General features: G+C 46.6%; 1 protein-coding gene across 1 annotated transcript in view; it reads left to right on the top strand.

Moving 5' to 3' along the window:
* Nucleotides 1-25,653, top strand: part of MST1 (macrophage stimulating 1) — a 26,711-nt gene continuing 1,058 nt past the window's right edge. The window contains exons 1-10 of the mRNA XM_075573642.1: nt 1-352; nt 10,021-10,075; nt 13,340-13,378; nt 15,022-15,092; nt 15,946-16,081; nt 19,000-19,112; nt 20,660-20,774; nt 20,936-21,072; nt 23,791-23,911; nt 24,604-24,733. Coding sequence (XP_075429757.1) covers nt 10,029-10,075; nt 13,340-13,378; nt 15,022-15,092; nt 15,946-16,081; nt 19,000-19,112; nt 20,660-20,774; nt 20,936-21,072; nt 23,791-23,911; nt 24,604-24,733 — 909 coding nt within the window. The 5' untranslated portion in view covers nt 1-352; nt 10,021-10,028. The remainder of the gene's footprint in view (nt 353-10,020; nt 10,076-13,339; nt 13,379-15,021; nt 15,093-15,945; nt 16,082-18,999; nt 19,113-20,659; nt 20,775-20,935; nt 21,073-23,790; nt 23,912-24,603; nt 24,734-25,653) is intronic.

The raw sequence follows: 25,653 nt of genomic DNA, 5'->3' as shown, positions 1-25,653 counted from the left end.
TTGCACACCCCTGGGTTACACAGCTCCTCTCCCACCCCCAGCTGTTTCCAGAGTCTGGCATCCAACAGAGGGATTTCTGGGAAACCAAAGCCTTATCACAACCCCCTTTTGCCATTTAACACCTTCCCAGCTGGAAAGGGTTACACATCTGCATGTCAATAGCCTCGTGATCCCGATGTCACAGCTGGACATGGGAATCCAAAGAGGAAAAAACACATGGGAACTGCAGCCAACGACTCCTCCTTTCAATCCTGATAGGATCCTATAAACAGCTGAATTCAGAGTAAGCCCCTCAAACAGCCCCGGGCCGTATGATCCTGACCATCTGCTGCGAGGGAGCCGTTATATAGAGGTATGGGATTTGTTTCTGCAGTAAAATGTATCGCTTAGTGACATCTCTGTGCTTCCTATATTATATAAACTAATCCAACCCCTCCATACCGCCTCCTATTACTCCATATAACCCCTCCAACTGCTCCATATCCTCCTATTACTCCATATAACCCCTCCAACTGCTCCATATCCTCCTATTACTCCATATAACCCCTCCAACTGCTCCATATCCTCCTATTACTCCATATAACCCCTCCAACTGCTCCATATCCTCCTATTACTCCATATAACCCCTCCAACTGCTCCATATCCTCCTATTACTCCATATAACCCCTCCATACTGCCCCCTTTTACTCCATATAACCCCTCCAACTGCTCCATATCCTCCTATTACTCCATATAACCCCTCCATACCGCCTCCTTTTACTCCATATAACCCCTCCAACTGCTCCATATCCTCCTATTACTCCATATAACCCCTCCTATTACTCCATATAACCCCTCCAACTGCTCCATATCCTCCTATTACTCCATATAACCCCTCCATACCTCCTCCTATTACTCCTTTTAACCCCTCCATATAACCCGTCCAACTGCTCTATACCTCCTCCTATCTCTCCTTATAACTGCTCCATATCCTCCTATTACTCCATATAACTGCTACATATCCTCCTATTACTCCATATAACCCCTCCATACCTCCTCCTATTACTCCATATAACCTCTCCAACTGCTTTATATCTCCTCCTATTGCCCCATATAACCGCTCCCTATAAGCCTTCCTTTTCCCCCTATATAACCGCTCCCCATAACTCCTCCTATTGCCCTATATAACCGCTCCCTATAACTTCTCTCCTCCTATTACCCCATATAACCGCTCCCTATAAGCCTTCCTTTTCCCCCTATATAACCGCTCCCCATAACTCCTCCTATTGCCCTATATAACCGCTCCCTATAACTTCTCTCCTATTACCCCATATAACCGCTCCCTATAAGCCTTCCTTTTCCCCCTATATTACCGCTCCCCATAACTCCTCCTATTGCCCTATATAACCGCTCCCTATAACTTCTCTCCTCCTATTACCCCATATAACCGCTCCCTATAAGCCTTCCTTTTCCCCCATTTAACCGGTCCCCATAACTCCTCCTATTACCCTATATAACCACTCTCTAAAACTCCTCCTATTACCCCATATAACCTCCCTTGAGGTTTGTGTTTATAAGGTTGAGCGATCTCATAACAGGATGAGGGAGAGGAACAGGAATAATTAACTTTCGGAGCTGACTTTCCTTGCCAGGAATGATCGATCAGTTGGGATGGGACATTGTGATCTTTAGTACAGGAAGCCCTGTTATCAGAATAGGTGTCCCCCAGACACCATGCACTTAACCCGTTCATTGACAGATATTAGCTAATTTGGAATTGGACACAGTCCTGGGTTTATATGTAATGTAGGGGGACTTCCCGACTGCAGAGTATCAGGGACAGGCTCACACAGTCCTGGGTTTATATGTAATGTAGGGTGACCTGACTGCAGAGTATCAGGGACAGGCTCACACAGTTCTGGGTTTATATGTAATGTAGGGTGACCTGACTGCAGAGTATCAGGGACAGGCTCACACAGTTCTGGGTTTATATGTAATGTAGGGTGACCTGACTGCAGAGTTTCAGGGACAGGCTCACACAGTCCTGGGTTTATATGTAATGTAGGGTATTTTTTATAAAAAACAAAACATATTTACAAACATATCAATACAAAAAGCAACAAACTTAAATTAAAATATACAATTTTTTCAGAATATTTACACTGTATACAGAAAGTATTTCCACACTTATATCTGAACACCCGCCCATCTTCTCTCCCAGGACTTCGTATCCCACCTGACTCTCTCCCCCTGCTTTATTTTCTTTATCTGCTCTATAACCTGTTCAACTGCACAGGTAACAGGCACAAGAACCTTTTCTGTGGAGAGAAGACTGCGGGTGATCCACAGCCTGTATTTCACAAGTGCGTTGATTAACACCACTGTGCTACCGCTGTAACCCTGCAAGTGATCCCTAAACACACCATATACTATATCACAATAGTTTTGACCCTTTAAATCTGGCATTCGTAATGAGACGGCCATGCCTTCCCACATCTCCGCGTAGGGGCACTCCAGGAGGTGCTCCATCGTCTCCAGGATCCCGGCACAGGAACCTCGGGGGCAGTTCCTATCCGCTATGTTTTTATATTTTAAATTTGCTCTTACATAAAGACGCCCATGGAAAGTCAACCAGACGGTATCCTGAACCCCAAGAGGGATCCTCGGGTCTAATAGATTCTGTAAGGCCTCTTTCTGGTCCTCTATATCACAGTGTTTCAGATCTAATTGTGAGACACATATTCTGCTCAATACTACCCAGTACAATTTTTTCCTGGGAACAGAAGTAGTTTCCAGAGCAGTTATTTTACATATATTTAAGAATTTGTACATAATCCTCATATATTCTGGCATATATACATCTTTTACAATAATTCTTTTAACAAGTTTGCCATCTAGACCTATCCCTCCCAGAGAAGCATTATAAACGTTTGCAAATATTTCAGCTAAAACCTCACGGAAAACTTTATAAAATTCAGCAGTGATTCCATCTGCCCCGTGGGTTTTATTACCGGAGAGGGTCTTAATTGCGTTAGACACGTCCCTTGCTGTGATTGGGGAGTCTAAGCCTATCAGGTCATCCTCAGGAACTGATGGGACATTGACAGAATCCAAATAACTGCCCATTTCTACAAGATCAATGGGTTTTTTGCTAAAAAAAACTCTGCATAGTATTCAGAGACAACATTAAGCATCTCATCTTTACTAGTTACACACACACCCTGTGCATCTTTTAGGCCACATATAACCTTCTTTTTAGTTCTGGTTTTACAATTTTCAAAGGGATCTGGAGAATAAATCCCACAGCCCCCAAAATGCTTCTCATTTGTTAAAGAGGATAACCGTTCATATTGTAATAACCTCATACTTTCCTTAACACACCTATACTGCTCAGAATTCACTTCTTGGCCATTCTGCATTTCCGTATACAGTTGCAGCAATTTAGAGCGGAGGACCAAATATTTCTTGTACCTCGCCTGGTTTGATAGACCTGAGGTTTTCTTAAAAAATCTTTTAATGTCTTTTTAGTGACCTCCCACCAATGCACTATATTGGGATACAGAACTTGTGTGGATACGCAGTCCTTGAAGAACTGTAGGAAACTTTCTCTTACAGTCTCCTCCTGTAACATGGAGGAGTTCAGCTTCCAAACACTGCGACCTAGAATCACAGAGGAATCTAAGTATAGGGTTATCTGTAGAATAGCATGGTCAGAATATTCTACAGGTGATAATCTGCAGCTGGCAGTATTTACATTGCTCCTAACATATAACCTGTCTATTCTGGTTTTTCTCTCCCCACATACATATGTGTATCCTGGAGTATTTGGGTTGTGAAATCTATAAACATCACTTAAATTAGCCTGTTTACACATATCATTTAGGAACACTATATCATATTCCAATACTTCTCTACCGCTGCCACGGTCTTGATTCGAGGTCACACAATTAAAATCACCCCCAAGAACGAGACATTTGGATGAAAATAAAGGTTTAAACAAACCAAACAAATCCCTTCTTTGTTTTTTTTGTTTGGTAGCCATACACATTAATTAATCTGTGCTTGACATTCTGGAATGACACATCTAGGATAAGACATCGGCCTGGGCTCAGGTCAATCACTTTTTCACACTGTAAGTCATATCCCTTGAATAGAAACCCCACCCCATCACACAGGTCAGGGCCGTAGGACCAAAAAGATGCACCGCTTGTCCATTCCGCGGAAACTGCCGAAATTTCCCTAAGGGAAGAGAGTCTGGTTTCCTGCAGGAATAAAATGTCAAAGTCTAGGTCCTTGAAAGCGTTATATGCCAGCGATCGTCTCTTCCTGGTTTTTATGGAGTTAACATTTAAAGACCCTACTTTTAGAGGGGTGAGGGAGGGATGCGTCATTCTGAGTTGATGTTGTTACACTCCACATGTCTTCTATTTGTGCTTTTTTTTCTCTTTCGTTCTCCCTTTGCCAGACGATGACCCTCTTTTGTTGGAAGGCGGCCTCATCTCTACGTCCTGTGAAGCTATAGTTTTATCACTTTTACTGTCCGTCTTTGGGGTAATGGTTGTACCTATGACAGTGGATCCTGCGGGTTGTTCCACCTCCATCCTGATGATGTTTTGAGGAGATTGTTCCTCCTGGGAATTCCTCGTTGCTTCTGCATCTGGGGCTTCATGGATACTCGGTTTCTCTTTTTCCTGCTGTTCCTCTTCTTCCTGATCTTCCACCCTATCAGCCCAGGATTTTTCTAGTGGCTGAAACATGTTCCGTATCTTTAGGCGGTCAATCACTGCAGTAAGGTAATTTTTTTTGAATTCTTGGACAAGCTCAACTGCACGAGGGTTGTCCTTACTTGCTGGCTTTGCAGCTATGGGAGTTTTCTTCCGTGACTTCTGATCCTCCCATGTGGATCCTCCTGCTTCCTCATCATCAGCCACTGCTTCTAGATTTTCTGGAGCAGGGAGTGCCTTCTGGCTTTGTTCTTTTGTGCTTTCAAGGTGCATCTCCATCTCACGCCTCTCCTGGTGCACTGGTCCCTCTTGGGAGTCTTTGTTCTGTGCGGTCTGAGAAGAGAGGGGATTACTTCTGGTGTCCTCTCTTTCTACTGTGATTTGACTGCGGATTTCCTTTAAAACCTCCTCAATCGGACGCAAACCCATGGAGTCCCCCCTCTCTGCAGCTGGCCTCTGTGCCTCGGAGTGCAGGTCTTTGTCCACCTCTGTTGTAGGTGCTGCAGAACATACTCTTGTGCTTGATTGTGTTGGGCATGGGGACACACATTGTATGAATGCCCACTTCTTGAGCATAAGTTGCACAAAATGTTCTTACATTCATTTCGGTGGTGCCCCAAATCTTTGCATAGGCTGCATCTGATCTTGTTACACCCTGATGAAAAGTGTGATCTGGATCCACACTTAAAGCAGCATTTGGGCTGCCCACGGTAGAAACACCTTCCTCTTTCATTTCCAATGTATAGGACGTTTGGTAAGTGTGTCACAGTGTTGTCTGCACACACCAGTTTCACCTCAAACTGATATCCTCCATTCCAGTATTCACCATTGTAGAGTTTCATTGGTCCTTTGAGTATGTCACACTGGCGCTTCAGCCAGAACTCAATGTCAGCCACTGGGATAGATTCGTGGTCAAAGATAATATTCACTATCACAGTCTCAGGCTTAGATATCGCTGTGGCCTCAAAAGACTTCCACTCAGGGCTGCTACTCACTGCTTTGTATCCCTCCCAGAATTTCTCAAGGTGGGTGGAGGTTTTAAAACTGATATCGTAGTATGGTGAATAAGGGCCATGCAGGAGGGCGTAAACATCCTCTGGGTCAAAGCGCAAAGATTTCTTTATTAGTGTATTCCCCACATAATCAAAACCTGGATCTTTCTCTCTTGGTCCCAGAAATGTCAGTCTCACCACATTCCTTCTTCTTAAAGGGTTTCTTATGGGAATAGTGGGAAAGAATCTCAAACCTTTCAGTGATTTCCATGCATTTTGCTGTGAATCACTGGGTTTTGCTGGTTCTGTATTTTCCTGGCAGTCTGAGCCCCCAGCAGCTGAAACCAGATCCAGACTATCAGTGCTGATTGCAGGCACCAGGTACAGCTGATTTTCCTCTCTCAGTGAAGTTTCCCCTCTCTGGCAATCTGACTCCCCTGCAGCCTCTGTGTGTCTCCCCTGCAGCCTCTGTTTGTCTCCCCTGCAGCCTCTGTGTGACTCCCCTGCAGCCTCTGTGTGTCTCCCCTGCAGCCTCTGTGTGTCTCCCCTGCAGCCTCTGTGTGTCTCCCCTGCAGCCTCTGTGTGTCTCCCCTGCAGCCTCTGTGTGTCTCCCCTGCAGCCTCTGTGTGTCTCCCTGCAGCCTCTGTGTGTTTCTCAGCAGCTGAGAGCTGTTCCAGGTTAGCAGTGCTGGTTTCAGGTACCTGTGTAATCTGTCAGGGCGTTAACCCTTTCTGGCTCACAGTTTAGCTCCATTGCCTCTTCAGAGTTTATTGCAATGGGCTCTGAGTGAGAAGAAAGTTTCTCAGGGTCTCTTTCCATTGTTTCTGCCTCCGCTGCTGTCTGCAATGTATCTGTGTTTGCCTCCTGACTGACTCCTGCTGCAATCCCCTCATGTAGGAGGCTATCAGCCTCAGTTTCCATGTGCTGAGGACTCTCAGCCTCAGTTTCCATGTGCTGAGGACTCTCAGCCTCTCTTCCCTTGGCACATTCAGCCTCTGCATTAGGTTTGGGCACTTTGCTATAAGGCTTGTTTGTCTGCCTGCAATCTCTTGCCGCCCGCCTCCTCTTTTCCAACTCAGCCTCTCATTTCTTTTTACCTTCAGTTATAACATTACTTTGCTGCTGGGATTTACTGCTCGGGGTTTGTATGTTACTTTCCCCGGACAGAACTAGCACCTCACCTGTTCCTTGTGTCTCTTCCTCCGTTCCTTCCTGCTCAGCAATCTCTTTCTCTCTGGTCTTTTCTCTCTGAATTCTCCTCAATTCTCATTCCCTTTGCACCCCCTCCTGGGTCTGAGGCCATGCTGAGCCCCTAGTGGGAGCTCAAACAGACACAGCCTCTCTCTGCAAGGGTGACCTCCTGACTGCAGAGTATCAGGGACAGGATCACACAGTCCTGTGTTTATATGTAATGTAGGGTATTTATATTTTTTACAAACATATCAATACAAAAGCACCAAACAAATTAAAGTATACAATTTTACATATTATTTACACTACAGAAAACATTTACACACATCTGAACACCCGCCCATCTTCTCTCCCAGGACTTTATTTTCTCTCTCTTCTCTCTTTCACCTGTTCACCTGCACAGGTTAAAGGCACGAGAAGCCTTTCCGGGGAGAGAACCCTGCGGGTCACCCACAGCCTGTAACTAACCAGCCCATTAATTAACACCACTGTAACCCTGCAAGTGATCCTTAAACAAACCATACACACCTCCCTATAAATTTGGCATTTTAATTCTGGCATCCGTAAGGAGGCAGCCATACTCTCCCAGATCTCTACTGCGTAGGGGTGCTACATGAGGAGGTACTCCATCGTCTCCAAGACTCCAACACAGGAATCTCTGGGGCAGTTCCAGTCCTCAATGTTTTCATATTTAAGGTTTGCCCTTACATACAGGTACAAACACCCATGGAAGGCCAACCAGGGTGTATCCTGAATCCTAAAAGGGACTCTTGAGTGTAACAGATTTCGTAAGGCGTGTTTCTGGTCATCTACACCAGGGGAGCACAAACTTTTGCAGCTGCGCCCCCCCTGCCTTTCCTCTGCTGTTGCTCGTGCCCCCTCCCTTACCTTGATGCAGCGGGATCATGTGATGCGTGTGACGTCACATTACCCCGTGGCATCATCTGATGCAGCGTTGCCATGGACACGAGTCAAGGTAAGTATAGCGTTGCAGAGGCCTCACACGATCCCCCCCGGCATTTAATTTAAATGCCTCGGGGAAGAGCGCAGGGCCTCTGCAACCGCACGCACCCCCCAGAAAAATCTCCCGCCCCCCACTTTGCGCACCCCTGATCTACACCATCTGATCTAATGTCTGGATACATAACCTACTCCAGTGGCGCGCCAACTTTCTGTGCTGTGCCCCCCCTGCCTGCCAGCCCCTATGCTCGCGCCCCCCCCCCTTACCCTATATCCATCGTCAAATGACGCACGTGGTTACGTGACCCCTTGCGGCGTCATTTGAAGCAGTGTTGCCGTGGCGACGAGGAAACTTAGGTGAAGTCCGCGCCTCCCCCAAAATAATCTTGCGCCCCCCCCCCCCACCACCACTTTGCGCACCCCTGCCCTACTCGATACCACCCAGTAGAGTTTTTTCCCACGGTACAGAAGCAACTTCTGATACTGTGACCTTACACTTATTTAAAAACTTTTAGGTGATCTTCATATATACTTGCATGTATATGCCTCTCACTATAATTCTTTTGATATTCCTACCATCTAGCCAACCTTTAAGGGGAGACACCCACTTCCTAAAAAAAAAAAAAAACATGCCAAATCTGGTCATCTCTATTAAGAAAATTCTGCCAATTAAAACACAGAAAAATAAGTGAAAAAAATAATCCAGGGTTCACCATTCCCAAACCTCCTTTCTCTCTGGGCAAATACGTGATGTCTCTCTTCAACACATTTAAACGGTTTCCTCGGAACAACTGAAAAACAAGGCTACAGTATATAGTGGTTGTAACTTCCGCAGGAGGAGGAAATACAGAACTTAAATAGACAAAAATAGGAATCCGGAAAATCTTAATCATTAACTTTTTCTCTAAAAGAGAATTTCCACTTCTTCCACTGCTCTACCTTCACTTTACAGATGTTTAATTTCTCCTTCCAGTTGTGAACGCCGGAATTCTCTTTTCCAAAATAAATCCCTAAAACTTTAAAAGAGGCATTGTCTATCGGAATATTCTCAGGTAGACTAAAATGGGTTTCCTCTTTTCCTAACCAGCAGGCCACAGACTTATCCTGATTCAACGGGGAGTTGGAAACATTTGGGTATTTATTTATTTCCAGGCTTATACCCTCAAATGATTTTTTTGAAGATATACATGCATACATACATACTGTCAAGGGAGAGGGGGTTTGGCCTGGGATTAAAGGGGTTACACCCCATTTGGCCACACCCTGCTCTCACTTGGGGAGCAAGGGGTTAACTGGACTGGGGTCCAGTAATATGTTTTTATCTTGCTTCAGAATCCTAATGTATATTCCCCTGTAAAAATGTATTGTTTCTGTTCCAGTGTTTGCACCAACACATACACTGGGATTGATGCGGGAGGCTTAAGGGGTTAATGAGCTACAGTTTAGGAAAATACAAATATGTGTGGTGTCTTTTCAGAAATATCTGGGCTTCAACAGGCTTGATTGAAGTTGGGTGTGAAAAGTACAGAGGAGGTTTAGTGTACAGTATATTAATACCTAATTTGCAGGCCAAGGGTATATTGCTAGTAGAGACAGCTTGGACCCAGGTCTGGAGCATTGGGTGTGAAATATAGCACCTGTGACAAATGTTCTCTACACACGAGGCCCAGCTTCAAAGGATTTCTTGACAAGGGGTTATGGGGGCCAGGGGTGCGGTTACACAAGGAGATATCAGAATGAGTGACCTTATTAAATATAAGAATATTATGAGATGTCCTCGGCTGAATGTGCTAAAAGCTACATGTGTGTATTCGTGGGACTGATTCGCACATAAGGATTATAGACACATGATGTCTAGCAGGTACTAAGAGACAGATATTAATATCTCTCTTAATTTTAGTATTACACTGTAATATTTAGTCTTATTGGGAGCGTCCTGCGCTTTGGAATGTATTAATATGTCTCGCGTGCCAGTAAGTACTACTGAAGTTATGAAGTTATTTAGATAGGAAAGGCAGTTTTTAAACGTCCTTGGGTGGGAGGAGTTTTACTCTGGGGAAGACTGTCAACCTCATCACTGATTTATGAGGGGCTGGGTTTAGGTTGTGTTCAATGGGAAATAATTGTATATAAACAAGGCTCAGCCTATGGCTATTGTCTTTGTGATTTTCAAGATTGCTGTATGAACTGCCAGTCCAGATTTCTGACTGTTTCATCATTCCATCTTAAGTAAGTGCATATTTTGTCTGTTATTTGTATATCTCGTGTGTTCACCTTTTTCAAGGAATAAATTATATTTTATCATATCTCAGCCGTGTTCAGTTCAACCCAGGTATTTTTGGTGTAAATTATATCTTGTCATAAGTTACCGTGACACATACATACATACATCGTCTGCATAAGCCTGGGTATTGGGGGCAAGTTGCGCGCTCTTGAAAGTTAATTTTTTTTTGTGTTTGTTTACTCAAGTGCCAAGCTTGAGTGAGCGTGCGTGACCGCTCACACCGCATGAGCGGGGGCATACACTTAAAAAGATTTATGTAAGTAAAAGCGGCAAGCTCAGCACCAGCGTGGCCACAGCCTAAGGTTGCTGTGCTTTTAATTATATAGCTCTAAAATGTCACCTGACTGAATTAGGTTCAGCCCAGCCACCTTAATTAGCACATGTGTGGCACATTAAAACAGATGTTTTTTTTTCTAAACAGGGTGTTGTCCTGCCTAAGTGTAAAAGCAGAATTTAATTAAGAGACACGTCAAGGGGTGATTGGAGACAGGATTCAAATATTGTTGTTACCTGAAAAGAGAAGAAAAAGATGATCAGTCCAGTAATCCAATACTCTTCCTTACTCCCTTTTAATGTAATGTAGGGTGACTTCCTTACTGCAGAGCACCAGGGACAGGATCAGACAGTCCTGGGGTTATATGGAATGCAGGGTGACTTCTGTTTTTATAAACGTCATGGTACAACATGACCAGTGTCAGTTCCAGACACACACACACACACATTCACTCTCCATGTGTCCGTCCTGGGTTCCAGTAAGAGCCCAGCTCGGCCTCTGCCCTTGACCTCATGGAATTGCTCCCTGGCTGCACATCACCCTGGCATTGTCAGACAGACCTGGCTTTATTATTAGGTTGGAGGCTTAACCTGTTAAAGGCCAGAAAACGACACGTTGTAAAGAATGTGAAAGTGCAACTGGCTCCCCTAAAATTCAACCATGGTAATGGCAAACTGAGCTTTTTGGGGAAATTATGTAGTCACATCCTGTCCTTATCAGAGAGCCAATAAAGATAAGATGGGGGGGGGGTTGAAAACAGTGACATCAGACAAAAGGAAGCAGCCAGAGGAAATCCCCCCTCTCCCAAGTCTCACCTCATTGTGTTTATAAAACTTATTTTAAAATACCCATAGATGTCCGTTTCTACTATGTAACTATGTATGTAACAGATAAGGTGTGGGTGGTTAGGCCTCCCAGGTGGGTAGCGGGGGATTGTGGGTTAACCCCTTAATTACTATAGTGGTTATTAAGGGGTATGGGGCCATTACATTGTATTTTTTCTTGTATTCTTGATGGCATCGGAGGACATGGACCTGGAGTATGCAGACGAGGACGCCCTTCATGATGGCAGGGGTAAGTTGAACGTGTTATTTACTTTATTTATGCTGGGTGGCTAATGTTTGATTTTATAATGGGCAAATGCACTGTCACAGGAGACCAGGACATTTAACAAATGTATATCTGGGATCATTCAATAGGCAAAACAAGGGGGTGAAATAAAATGGGGTTTATTTGGATAAAAACATCGGAAACACAACAGAAATACAAAAGGCAGAAATATACACACTTAATGGGGCACTGGGGGTGAAATCTGGGCTAAAATAGGTGCAGGGCGCCCGCTTCGAAGGGTTTACCCTGACCGGGATCTACACCCGGGGCTTCCTGGTCCTCTTTTCAGCTTCAGTTCCTGGCCGCGACCGCTACGTTCTAAAATGAGAACTTGCTCCTCGCGTCTGACTTGGTCTCTGCAGGGCAGACTTTCCTAGCTCCAAAACGAAGCTGGTTGCTTTGCTATTTGGAACAGAGCGTCCTTTGGCTGATGTCAGAGGAGGAGACGTGACAAGCTGGCTCGAAAAGCCGGGTGAGCAGGAAATATGATTTAGCCAATGGGAGAAGCGCTTACAAGCTGTATCTCCTCCAGGTAACCCTTTGCCACCCGCTGGGCAGGCTCAACCAAGTCTGGCAGATACAAAAGATGTCCCTGCAGGGTGCCCTTTGTTCCCTGGACCTGGCAATTTGCCCTTCCTCGCAGACGCTGACCAAACGGTGTTCTCACCTCTGGACATCCTCTCCTCTTTGAACTACGGACTCTATACAGACAAGCCGGCGTCTATGCAGATGCCCTGACTGACCGTATAGTCTTATAACAAATGTATAAAACATTACAAAGTACACTTTTTAATAAAGGTCTCCCCCCCCGCCTCTCTGTGTCAGTGAGTGTGTGTCTGTCTGAGTGTGTGTGTCTGTCTGAGTGTGTGTGTGTCTGAGTGTGTGTGTCTATCTGAGTGTGTGTGTCTGTCTGAGTGTGTGTGTGTGTGTGGTCAGTGTGTGTATTGGTCTGTCTGTGAGTGTTTGTAGATCAGTGGCTGTGTGCAGGTCAGAGAGAGAATGGGGGAGAGAATAGGGGGGAGAGGGAGAGAATGGGGGTGGGGAGGGAAAGGAGAGAGAGAATGGTGGGAGGGTGAGAAAAAATGGGGGGGAAGTAGAGAGAGAATGGGGGACAGGGCTGGCAACGGGGGTCTGTCGGGGTTGGCGTCCCGGGCCCGGTGTGTCAGGGGGCCCACCCAAGTGTCAGTCAACCACCCTCTCTGTCTCTCTCCCTCTCTCTCCCCCTCTCTCTCTCTCTCCCACTCCCCCTCTCTCTCTCCCCCTCTCTCTCTCCCCCTCTCTCTCTCCCCCTCCCCGTCTCTCTCTCCCCCTCTCTCTCTCTCTCTCTCTCTCCCTCCCCCCGTCTCTCTCTCCCTCCCGTCTCTCTCTCCTCCCCCGTCTCTCTCCACCATCTCTCTCTCTCCCCCCCCCTCTCGCGCTCTCTCTCTCTCTCTCTCCCCCCCTCTCTCTCTCCCCCTCTCTCTCTCTCCCCCTCTCTCTCTCTCTCTCTCCCCCTCTCTCTCTCTCTCCCCCTCTCTCTCTCTCTCCCCCTCTCTCTCTCCCCCTCTCTCTCTCTCTCCCCCTCTCTCTCTCTCTCTCCCCCTCTCTCTCTCTCTCCCCCTCTCTCTCTCCCTCTCCCTCTCCCTCTCCCTCTCCCTCTCTCTCTCTCTCTCTCTCTCTCTCTCTCTCTCTCTCTCTCTCTCTCTCTCTCCCTCTCTCCCCCCCGCCTCTCTCTCTCCTTCCCCCCCGCCTCTCTCTCTCTCCCACCTCGTCTCTCTTTCTCCCCCCCGTCTCATCTTAACTGCCGTATACCTACACTGAAGTAACCTACCCTGCTTTCTTCCAGATCTGACTCAAGTTTCACACGGGAGACATCGGAAGACAGGTAGGGAACACCTCCCCTCCAGTATAGTACCTTGAGGAACTGCGGATCAGGTAAGATCCCAGGCGGGATTGCTGCTTTAGAAATTGTGAAGAGGGTGCGTCCTGACAATGGTTTAGGGTTTTTTTTGTTGTTCGATTAATGAGGCCATCCACCACACACACACCACACACCACACACACACGTAACTAGGACTAATGGTAGTAAAGTATAAGTGTAATACAGTAAATAAACTGTTAATGTTAAAAAAAAAATTGTATCCCGGTTTTTCATTTTCAAAATCTGGTCACCCTATTTATGTGGTTTACATGGGAAGAAAATATATTTAAATCTGAGCAAAGACTATGAAAATCAGATCTTAACAGAGGGGTATTTGGCACCAAATACGTGAGATCTCATCTTCTGAACCAGTGACCTCTCTGGGAGAAAACCTATAACATCGGGATTATGTACTGTATACGGATTTCTATTTGATGTTTTATCATTTTATTTTAAGAAGCTGTCCTGCATTTATTTGTAATTGTACGTTTTCGTAATTCTTTTTCTGTAACCCAAGCACTGTATTTTTATATATATTAAAACATTTAATAAGTTATGCTTTGGGCTCTGAATGAACTGTTGCACGATCTGGAGAGAGTATTTAGATTTTCTGACATATTTTGCCACAACTGATTTTGTGTGTTAAAGTGCATAGTTTTTTTTCTATAATACCTAGGGACCTGAGGCCCTGGCAAATATTAATTTGACATATTTTGTTTGCATAAGTACCCCAGGTGGTGGCAGTGTATAGATATGATTTGTGTTTCAGTAGAAATTTCTCACACAATATTCTCATCCAAGCGGCTACAGTTTGTCTTTCTCTGCTCTAGTTAATTTAGATCATTAATATTATTATGTTGAAATAGCTAGGGGGCGGGAAGAAGGGCTTTACAGTTTACCTGATGTATGCACACGATCATATATACACCTGATATGCACACATGATATGCATGTTGTGTTTGTATGTCGCTATTATGCACTGCTCTGCTAAGTGTGTACATGTGGAAATGCATTTCATTGTATTATTACAAAGCCTGCTACTAAAGGTTTAAAAAAACAAAAACTTGATACGCTTTGTAAACTTGGGTCCTAGGAGGGACTGTCCCCTTAAACATGTCACTGTCATTGATACACTTTGTAAACTTGGGTCCTGGGAGGGACTGTCCCCTTAAACATATCACTGTCATTGATACACTTTGTAAACTTGGGTCCTAGGAGGGACTGTCCCCTTAAACATGTCACTGTCATCGATACACTTTGTAAACTTGGGTCCTGGGAGGGACTGTCCCCTTAAACATATCACTGTCATTGATACACTTTGTAAACTTGGGTCCTGGGAGGGACTGTCCCCTTAAACATATCACTGTCATTGATACACTTTGTAAACTTGGGTCCTAGGAGGGACTGTCCCCTTAAACATATCACTGTCATTGATACACTTTGTAAACTTGGGTCCTAGGAGGGACTGTCCCCTTAAACATGTCACTGTGAGGGGGGAGAGTGGATGAGTGTGAAAGGGAGAGAGACAGAGGGTCCTGTTAATGTTTCATTACAACAAATATTTGGAGAGGGTGCGGGTGAACATTACTGCACTCTCTCTCCTCCAGGACAGAGCAAGCGGTAACCATGCTGATCACCCTCCTACTGCTGTGCCTTCGGACTGCCACCTTAGTGACCGGTAAGTGGAGATACTGTGACACGCTGACTGACCAATTCGTGTAAGCTCTGCAGGAGATGGATCTTTGATAATGGCTGATACTTTATTTCCGTGTTCCCTTGTTATATATTAGATTAGTTTACAGAACAGATTAAAGCCATGAGACATTATACTGTAGGTATATAGGGGGGTTGTGGCTACACCTGCTAAATGTTAAAGGGTCCTGCAGTACTGAAAACTCCTTTATTTTAATATTCACTGCTCCTGAATAGGAATCCACCTTTAAAACACTTAGTAAGGTCCGTGATCTGTATATATTAGATTATAAGCTCTGTGGGACACAGATTGGGCTATTCTCTTTTTCCTTTGAATACCTTTTCAGCCTCACTTTATTGTGTTCTGACCCATCTGGGTTCTGACCGGAGACTCTCACATCCACCACCAGTTTAAGTTCTTTCAAAACGAAGGCTGTCTCACATTTTAGTCTGGTTTGTAACTGTTACATACGCCTATAATATATTATCTTTAACTGCGCATGCAAGATATTGTATATAATGTATACCCTGTTCACTTATGTAACTGTACTTGTAACCATGTATTATTTGTCATGTTAACTCTGTGCCCAGGGCATACGTGAAAACGTGAGGTAACTCTCAATGTATTACTTCCTGGTAACACATTTTTAGAAATAAATACACCTGTGGTTAGCATTGCATGAAATCTGATTGCAAGCTCTGTGGTCTAAGTACACATCTCACATACTGTGCGTCTCTTCTAAGCCGTGTGCTAAATAAAATTGCAAGCTCTGTGGTCCAGCCACCATACTGCGAGTGCCCTTTCAGCACAGGAGACGTTACCTGTCTGCTTCCTGCAGGTCTCCGCAGCCCCCTGAATGATTACCAGCGCTCCAAGGGGGTAGAGATGGTGCAGCTGCAGGAGGCCGCGCGTCGCGAGCTGCAGGAGGAGGTGCATGTCTGTGCCAAGCAGTGCTCGGACCTCGTGGACTGCAGGTGGGGGACGTGTGAGGGAGACATGGGGGGGGGGGGCACTCCCTGTCCTGAAGAGCTGACACTTTAAATGTAGTGTGTGTGTGGAACAATATATTGTTTTATATTGGGGGGGGTTTATCTGAGCTGATGTGTGGGTGTATCTGATTCCTACGCTCTGCAGATAACATCAGTTCTATATGAGTGTGCCAAGTCAGTGCAGCTCTGACTAGTTCATTACCAGCTTAATAATTAGTCCTCTAATAGAATACGTGTCAGAAAGAGGCTGTGTGGTCCGTATGGGCTATAGCACTATATATCTATATATCTCTATATCTTACCGTTCCGAAGTCTGGTAATCGCGAGACAGCACACAAGGGGTTGTTTTCAACACGTGTATTGGTGAAAGGTGCTTTTGAAGTACCACCTTTCACCTATATTATGCTTATGGGACATGCACCAACAGTTTACAAATGTGTCTGCAGGAGTGCCAACTGCTCTATTTGACTATATACTGTATATTCTTCTTCTCGTTTATTTGTAAAGCACCAACATATTCCGAAGCGTGGTACACTGGGGGTACAGAGATTTGATAACCAGAGTTACATACAAATAACGACTAACATGCACAAAGAGGTCATGAGAGCCCTGATCCTGAGAGCTTACAATCTAGAGGGATATATATATTTATAAACAAAGTCAGCAGATATTATATATAACTTTTGTGATTAAAAATAAATAACAAAAAACAAAGTGTCCTCTCTGAAACAATCCATTCCGTCCTAGTGGCAGACAGACGCTTTCAGCAGTCCTTGTATAAACCCGTTACCTATACATACACACTTTCAGCAGTCCTTGTATAAACCCGTTACCTATACATACACACTTTCAGCAGTCCTTGTATAAACCCGTTACCTATACATATACACTTTCAGCAGTCCTTGTATAAACCCGTTACCTATACATACACACTTTCAGCAGTCCTTGTATAAACCCGTTACCTATACATACACACTTTCAGCAGTCCTTGTATAAACCCGTTACCTATACATACACACTTTCAGCAGTCCTTGTATAAACCCGTTACCTATACATACACACTTTCAGCAGTCCTTGTATAAACCCGTTACCTATACATACACACTTTCAGCAGTCCTTGTATAAACCCGTTACCTATACATACACACTTTCAGCAGTCCTTGTATAAACCCGTTACCTATACATACACACTTTCAGCAGTCCTTGTATAAACCCGTTACCTATACATACACACTTTCAGCAGTCCTTGTATAAACCCGTTACCTATACATATACACTTTCAGCAGTCCTTGTATAAACCCGTTACCTATACATACACACTTTCAGCAGTCCTTCTATAAACCCGTTACCTATACATATACACTTTCAGCAGTCCTTGTATAAACCCGTTACCTATACATACACACTTTCAGCAGTCCTTGTATAAACCCGTCACCTATACATATACACTTTCAGCAGTCCTTGTATAAACCCGTTACCTATACATACACACTTTCAGCAGTCCTTGTATAAACCCGTTACCTATACATACACACTTTCAGCAGTCCTTGTATAAACCCGTTACCCCTATGTTGTGAAGAGATCCACTCCCTTAAAATTAAACACACTTAAGGGCCAGAGAGAGAACCTATTATATTTATATATATATATATATATATATATATATTTAATATTCCATAGTATAACAGTGTTGCACACTAGCCTTCTCAAAAATCCTGATGCTCGTCCCATAGCAAAACATACAGGACCCCATAGAACAGATAATTGTCCCATAGAACATAAAATTAAACACACTAAGGGCCAGGGAGAACCTATTATATCTGTCTGTCTGTCTTTATTTATATAGCGCCATTAGTGTACATAGCGCTTCACAACGTAGGGATAACGGGTTTATACAAGGACTGCTGAAAGTGTGTATGTATAGGTAACGGGTTTATACAAGGACTGCTGAAAGTGTGTATGTATAGGTAACGGGTTTATACAAGGACTGCTGAAAGTGTGTATGTATAGGTAACGGGTTTATACAAGGACTGCTGAAAGTGTGTATGTATAGGTAACGGGTTTATACAAGGACTGCTGAAAGTGTGTATGTATAGGTAACGGGTTTATACAAGGACTGCTGAAAGTGTGTATGTATAGGTAACGGGTTTATACAAGGACTGCTGAAAGTGTGTATGTATAGGTAACGGGTTTATACAAGGACTGCTGAAAGTGTGTATGTATAGGTAACGGATTTATACAAGGACTGCTGAAAGTGTGTATGTATAGGTAACGGATTTATACAAGGACTGCTGAAAGTGTGTATGTATAGGTAACGGGTTTATACAAGGACTGCTGAAAGTGTGTATGTATAGGTAACGGGTTTATACAAGGACTGCTGAAAGCGGCCGTCTGTCCTTGGGACGGAATGGATTGTTTCAGAGAGGACACTTTGTTTTGTTTTTTACATTTATTTTTAATCGCACAAGTAAAAGTATTTATTTTTTAATGATCTAATTTCCATAATAGACAAAAGCTTTGTGCGATATTTCCAATCTTTATGCAATGAGAAGACGTTACACAAACCGTGTGCTAGTCACAAAGCCACAGGTAACCCGTTAGCTTTGCTCCAAGTTCTGTTTTAAACAGGGGTTAAGGGCCACCAACAGGCCAGGTATTAGTGTTATCCCTGCTTCGGCACAGGTGGCTGAGTCAAACAGTAGTAGCTGATTTCCTTGGATTCAGTGTTCCCGGAGAAATGTAGAATATTTTCATTGTGCACAAGATACAAATCAGTAAAACCGTTGCATTAAGGGGGATTGCATCGTAATAACGAGGCGATTGCACCGGCTGCGTTGGACTGAACTCTGAAATACCCCGTGAACCCCTCCCCCCCCCCGCCATCTCGCCTCCCTCCCACTCAGGTCTTTTGACTACAACTGGAAGTCTCACAGCTGCCGGATGCTTCCGTGGACGCAGAGTTCCCCGCGCGTAACGCTGCAGAGAAACGTACATTACGACCTGTACCAAAAGAAAGGTAGGAGGTGTGGGCCACAGTCCCGCCTGGAAACAAGAGGGTTACAGGCACTGGTGCCATTTTTTAATTTAATTTGGGTGCTGTACATCTAATGGGGAGAGCACAGGAAGGGTAACTGCCATTTTTATTAGTAAAATAGAGGTCACGGAGTGGGTGGAACTGATTAAAAATCACACTGAGTGAGTGTGAGTGGAAGTGATTAGAGGTCACGGAGGTAGTGACTGGAACTGATTAGAGGTCACACTGAGTGAGTGCAGCCAATCGGAGGACGAGGGCTCGTCCGGCTGCACCAATCAGAGGAGGAAGCCGGCTTAGGCACCCCGGACCGCCCATCGGGGATGAGCTGCTGGCGAGCGGGAAATTTGAACTGGCCAGGAATCATGCCTACGGGGCTGAGTCCCGGCAACGGTTCCCCTGGCCAGACCTATGCCCCCTGCGGGGTAGGCACAACAGCGTCTCGGAGAACAAAGACTCGGCACCGCCGAGAACCAGTTCCCCGGCCCTACGTCTCAGCCCTTCCCCACTCATTGTCCTGGGACTCAAGCCGCTCTCAGGCTCTGTTGCGAACCGGCATTTCTCCGTATGTAGCCCAGCTAAGTGACTAAGGCCGAGTCCATAGAAGGACAGGCCGCGCTGAGCCGTGCGGACGCTCCGCGCTGAGCCCCTGCATCCTCAATGAGGATGCCTTGAGAGGGGGCTCACGCGAGCGTCCGCAGGCGTGCTGACGAGTTGGAGGTTTCAGCCGAGCGCCAAGCTGTTTTTCAGCTCGCTGTCGGCTGAAAACCTTCAATCACAGCACAGCAGCGTCAACGTCACGGCGCCGTGACGTCGGCGCCGTGACATTGACGTCAGTGCGTCGCGGGTGATTGGCCCAGCGACGTCACTGCCCCGCCTCCAACCACCTCCCCCCCCGGATCCCTTCGCGCACGCTGGCTCGCCTGCAAGTCCGTGCAATCGCGCTGACTGAAGCAGGCGAGCCTCAGCGTTAGCGCGCCTCCGCTCTCCCCACCCCTCTATGGCCCGGGCCTTACTGTGTCTACACACGGAGAAATGCTGGCAACACATAGGACATTGCTAATTTGCTAACTGTGCGGGGAAAACACTAACGCAAGGAATAAAGGTATATCACACAGTGATTATCTCTCTTCCGGAAGAGGTTTCACCAAACATATAACGTACAGGCCAAAATGACCCTCCTATAGGCGGCCATTAAACACGGTTTTGGGTCAGCCAGCCGGGCTTCACCTTTATTATGTCAGTCTGGATGCCCCTACCATCACAACACTGAGTGAGAGTGGAATAGATTAGAGATCAAACACAGCATGTGTGAGTGGAACTGTTGATTAGAGATCACACCGAGCAATTGTGAGTGGAATTGAACACTTTACCATTATACCACACCTGCTTTGGCCAACGTGGAGAGGGAACCGTGGGAGGGTTAGTCGGGGCAGCAGAAAGGAGACCGGCTAGAGAAGAGGGTGTGAGGTCTCTCCTTGTGTGTCCATGGCCCTCGTGACCAGTATATTTTGCCCTCCCCCCCCCCCCAGACTACGTCCGTGAGTGTGTGGTGACGAATGGGGCCTCATACCGAGGGACCGTGTCCAAATCTGAGAAGGGCAAGATCTGCCAGCACTGGCGGCTGAAGATCCCTCATGAGCACAGGTGAATACAGATGCACAGTAATCCTAAACCTCCAGCATAGTGTGCTGGTCTTTGAAGTGGTCGCAGTGCCGGTTTCCATGTGAGCCCTTGGCACCTTAGAATGTAAGTTCTTTGGGTTAGTGGCATTTATCCTGGGTGAATAAATCCCTGCTCGCCCGCAGGTACTCCCCTTCACCCCAGAACGGGCTGGATGAAAACTACTGTCGGAACCCGGACTCGGACCCAAAGGGACCCTGGTGTTACACGACTGACAAACACGTGAGGCATCAGCTCTGCGGGATCAAGAAGTGCGAGGAGGGTGAGCAACAAAACGGTGTGAGCGGTCCCAGGCAGTGTAGTGTCCTGAGCATGTGGGAGGAACACATTCGTAATAATCCCCCAAACTGCCCCTCAGTGTGTGTAGGCAGCATGGGGGGGAGGGGGGTATAGCGGTCACTCACTGCGGGAGCTTACAAAGTCGTCCCACAATGCCTTGCTCCGGTGGATGCAAAGCATGCTGGGGAGCGACTTTACTTAATGCTGTAATTGACAGCTACACCCACCCACGCTGAGATGCAGTTTAGGGTCTTACTAAGTGCGGAGTCCCCGCGTGGCTCAGTTACCATCTATACTGCCTGGGACCCCCCAGACATTTTTTGGGGAGGTTTTCAAACTCCTTTACTGTGTAACTATATGCAAGAACAAAAATGCGCGCGAGTGTAAATCCCGCTCTATAACGCTTCAATTGAATTGGTTATCCCGTTACCTATTAATTATTTTTAACGTGCTGGATAAAGCCGGCAATTAAGACATTTCAAATTTCCTCATCCTAAAGACACTTCAAGCAGAGACTGAAATACAAATAGGAGATCGGTAGTTGGGGGGGGGGAGTGCAGGCAGGATGTGGGGTGCCATTATACTAGGGTGACCAGACGTCCTGATTTTTGGGCTTGTGCCCCGCTCTCCTGACACATTTTTAAAAAGTCCCAAAATGTCCCAGTTTTTTTGCGCCAATCGCAAATGCGCTGCCGGCCTGAGCTGCGCCGTTTGTGCATGGGTGAAAATTGGCCAGGTTTTTAAGTGCAGAAAAATGGTCACCCTGCGTTATACGGTTTAAATGGCAGGACGTGCGGTGCGTTATACAGATTAAATGGAGGAACGTAGATAAGGATTTCGCGGAATAGCTTGCAGGGAGACAGTACGGCGAGAAACGGATTAGCTAATTGCGCCAATCCAGGGAGAGTACAGGTTGCAGTATGGGGAACCCTTTGAGGACAGTGTGTTATCCTTCTCTTGTAAATGTAAGCTTGCTGATCCTTTAACAGGCGCTGGCTAGTGAACAGTGACAGACATACTAACGGCAGACTAGACACATAGAAACTTATATACAGGACTCACAGTGATGCCCCCAGCCAGAACTCTGAAGAACCTGCTTCCAGAACAAAGGGTGGGGCTATATATACCCTCTGAGTTTCCAATGGTGAAATCACTTGTCACGGGGTAAATAGGGGATGGGCGAACCCTTAGTGATCCCACCCAGTTAACCCTTTATAGAAACCAGTAGCCACCCAAGAGGGGGCTACGTAAGAATTTATAACATCTGTGTCACGGGAGACCATGACTAATATCAGGGATTAATATCGCCAGACAAACACAAGAGTTTATAAAATTAATTTATTGGAAAACCGTAAACCACAACAATACATATACACCGACAACATACCCAACTGGGGAATACTGGGGTAACCTATAGTCCTAGGCGCAGGGACCTCCCTAGAGAGATTTTCCCTGATCTTCCCCCTGCAATGTCCTCTGAACTGGACAGCAGGCCTGGCACCAGCACAGGAGTGGACGCTGCAGCTTCCCGTAGTTACAGCAAACTTCTGCAACTCTTCTGACTCTCAACTGAGCTGAATTGAACTGCGAGGGGTCTCCCTCCCCACCTGTTTGTACCCATAACCCACCATGTTGCAGCATTCAGGGCCCCTGATTGGTGGGTAGAAGAGCAACATAAAAGCAGTGACAGGGAGAGGTCGCAGGCATCTCTGCAACTTCCCACCTGAGCATAAAGTTACCCGCTGGGGCCTGAAGGCTGGAAGCAGGTTTACAAGACAGATATACGTATATAACATAATACACATGTATTACTGACGGGTAGGGGTAATGCAAGGCTTAACCTTTATTAACAGCAGCCATATTAACCCCTCCCATCACAATCTGTACCATATATATTTACATTACTGTCACTTTGCGTCAGAATCTGCAGTTAGCTGCCAAAGCCACGGGTATGAAACACGCAGGAAGTCCAAGCACCACGTCTCTGGCCGCCGGTAACCCGTGTCTCTGGCCGCCGGTGACCCGTGTCTCTGGCCGCCGGTGACCCGTGTCTTTGGCCGCCGGTGACCCGTGTCTCTGGCCGCCGGTGACCCGTGTCTCTGGCTTCCTGGACCCGCGTCTCTGGCCGCCTGTGACCCATGCCTCTGCCGCCTGTGACCCGTGTCTCTGGCCACCCGTGACCCACCGGTCGCCGGTTGAAGACGCTTGCTGTACTTTGTCTAAAAGCCCTGCGTGTATTTGGAAATGGGCAGAGCGTAGTGAAGCTGCGCGCTTACAAACCGGGCGTATCGCCTCTCTCCACAAGTGACAAACGCCCCGGAGGACTCTCATACTAATGGTCTTCTCGTTCTCCTACGTCTGGCAAAACCACACGCGCTGGGCACGAGACGGGCAACACATCTAGTGTTCCAATACTCTAAATCCTTAATGTCACACCTCTCCCCATTTTCAGAACTGTTGAAGCCTTTGTATTATTCAGAAGGCATCCCCCCCCCCCCCCCCTTTCATTTAATGGAATATTTCAGATTGTCCCCTCTACAATAAACCGGGGGCGGGGGGAGTATTTTTTGGAGCCGTCTTGGTGAATTGACCAGTGAGGTGCTGACGGTACCCAGTTTTTGGGACTGGTTGACCCTAACTGTAACTTGCGCTCCATGTGTTGTTCTCCCCCCCCCCCCCCCTGTCTCTCCCTGTCCTGCAGCCGTCTGCCTGTCCTGTAATGGGGAGGATTATCGGGGAGCAGTGGACCACACAGAATCAGGGAAAGAGTGTCAGCGCTGGGACCTCCAGAGCCCCCACCGGCACCCCTACCGTCCTGAGAAGTAAGAGGGGGAGGGTCTCGTACACCGTGCGCTAAACTCCAGTCCTCAAGCCGCCCCTCCCAACAGGTCAGGTTTTCAGGATATCCCTGCTTCATTACAGGTGGCTCAATCAGAGGCACACAACTGAGCTGATGCTGGGATATCCTTAAAAACTGACCTCTTGGGAGGGGTTTGAGGGCTGAAGTTGCGCTGCCCTGTAATACGCCATACGCAGCCCTCACCGTGCAGCCACTCAGAGCACTTGGGTGGCCATCTGATGGTGTCGAGGGGTAACGCAACTCCTGAGGGCTGAGTGACTTGCTCTTTATGTTGAATTCAAGTGAAGTATGAGGCTAATTCGTCCAAACAAATGAGAAACAGCATTAACCCTTTGGAAACACAATATAGTGAAACCCGCTTTGGCAACAATGGGGTTAAAATGTAATATATATATATATATATATATATCAATCATTATAATTGAGGTTTTGTACATCAGACTCTTGTAGCCTAAATGCTGTTAACCCCTTCAGTGCGTTACTGACCCACCTGGCAATGAAGGGGTTAGTAGCGGCTCACGTGTAGGATTTTGATCTCTCTATCAGTAATTCTCTTCTGCACGTGGCAATAACGTGGGCCGCTTGCGCCTGGGTTTTTGGGGTACCCTCCGTCCCATTGGTGCAGCCCTTTTTATTGGTCTTCTTCCCTCCCAGGTACCCAGACAAGTTCTTGGATGATAATTACTGCCGGAACCCGGATAGTTCCGAGCGGCCCTGGTGTTACACCACAGAACCCGGTGTGGAGAGGGAGTACTGCCAGATCCACAAGTGCAGTAAGCTGGGGGTCCGAGAGTGGGGGGGGCAGGGGGGGAGTTGTGAGAGTGAGTGGCTGCTCGTTCACACGATGGGAGCAAACACAGGTCCGTTACATTGAGTTATTTACAGGCATACCCCGCATTAACGTACGCAATGGGACCAGAGCATGTATGTAAAGCGAAAATGTACTTAAAGTGAAGCACCACCTTTTTCCCCCTTATCGATGCATGTACAGTACTGCAATCATCATATACGTGCATAACTGATGTAAATAATGCATTTGTAACAGGCTCTATAGTCTCCCCGCTTGCGCACAGCTTTGGTGCAGGTAGGGAGTTCAACTTTGCTGTTCATGACGTGCTGACAGGCGCATGCGTGAGCTGCCGTTTGACTATTGGACGATATGTACTTACTCGCGAGTGTACTTAAAGTGAGTGTCCTTAAAGCGGGGTATGCCTGTATTGCTTACACTGCAGCGGTGCGCAAACTGGGGGGCGCAAAATTATTCAGGGGGGGGACGCGGGTGGTTGCAGGGGTCCTGCGCTCTTCCCCCATTTAAATTCATGCCCGGGGATCGCGTGAGGCCTCTGCAACTAAGGCCGTGCGTATAGTGCCCGCGACGGCGATGTCGCCCAAAAAGAAATACATTGCCGCCGCCACGTGCGCTTGTAGTAAGCGCGACAGTGACGTCGCGTCGCCAACTTTGAAAGCTGGCAATATTTTCAAGGGCTGTCGCCTCATGTGACAGCCCCTGAACCAATCAAATGCCAGTACGCCCGCGCCGCCGCAAAGCGAAATATAACTTTTGCTAGCGACGACGGGTGATGTCACCCGTCTCATCGCCGGTCGCAGGCACTATACGCGCGGCCTAACATACCTTCTCTTCGTCGACGCGTATTTGACGCCGCGGGGTCATGGGACGTCACGTTGGCATGGCAACGTGATGTC

Source organism: Ascaphus truei, chromosome 17 (genome assembly GCF_040206685.1).
Source record: "Ascaphus truei isolate aAscTru1 chromosome 17, aAscTru1.hap1, whole genome shotgun sequence".
NCBI lineage: Eukaryota > Metazoa > Chordata > Amphibia > Anura > Ascaphidae > Ascaphus > Ascaphus truei.
This window is presented reverse-complemented; position numbering and strand designations above follow the sequence as displayed.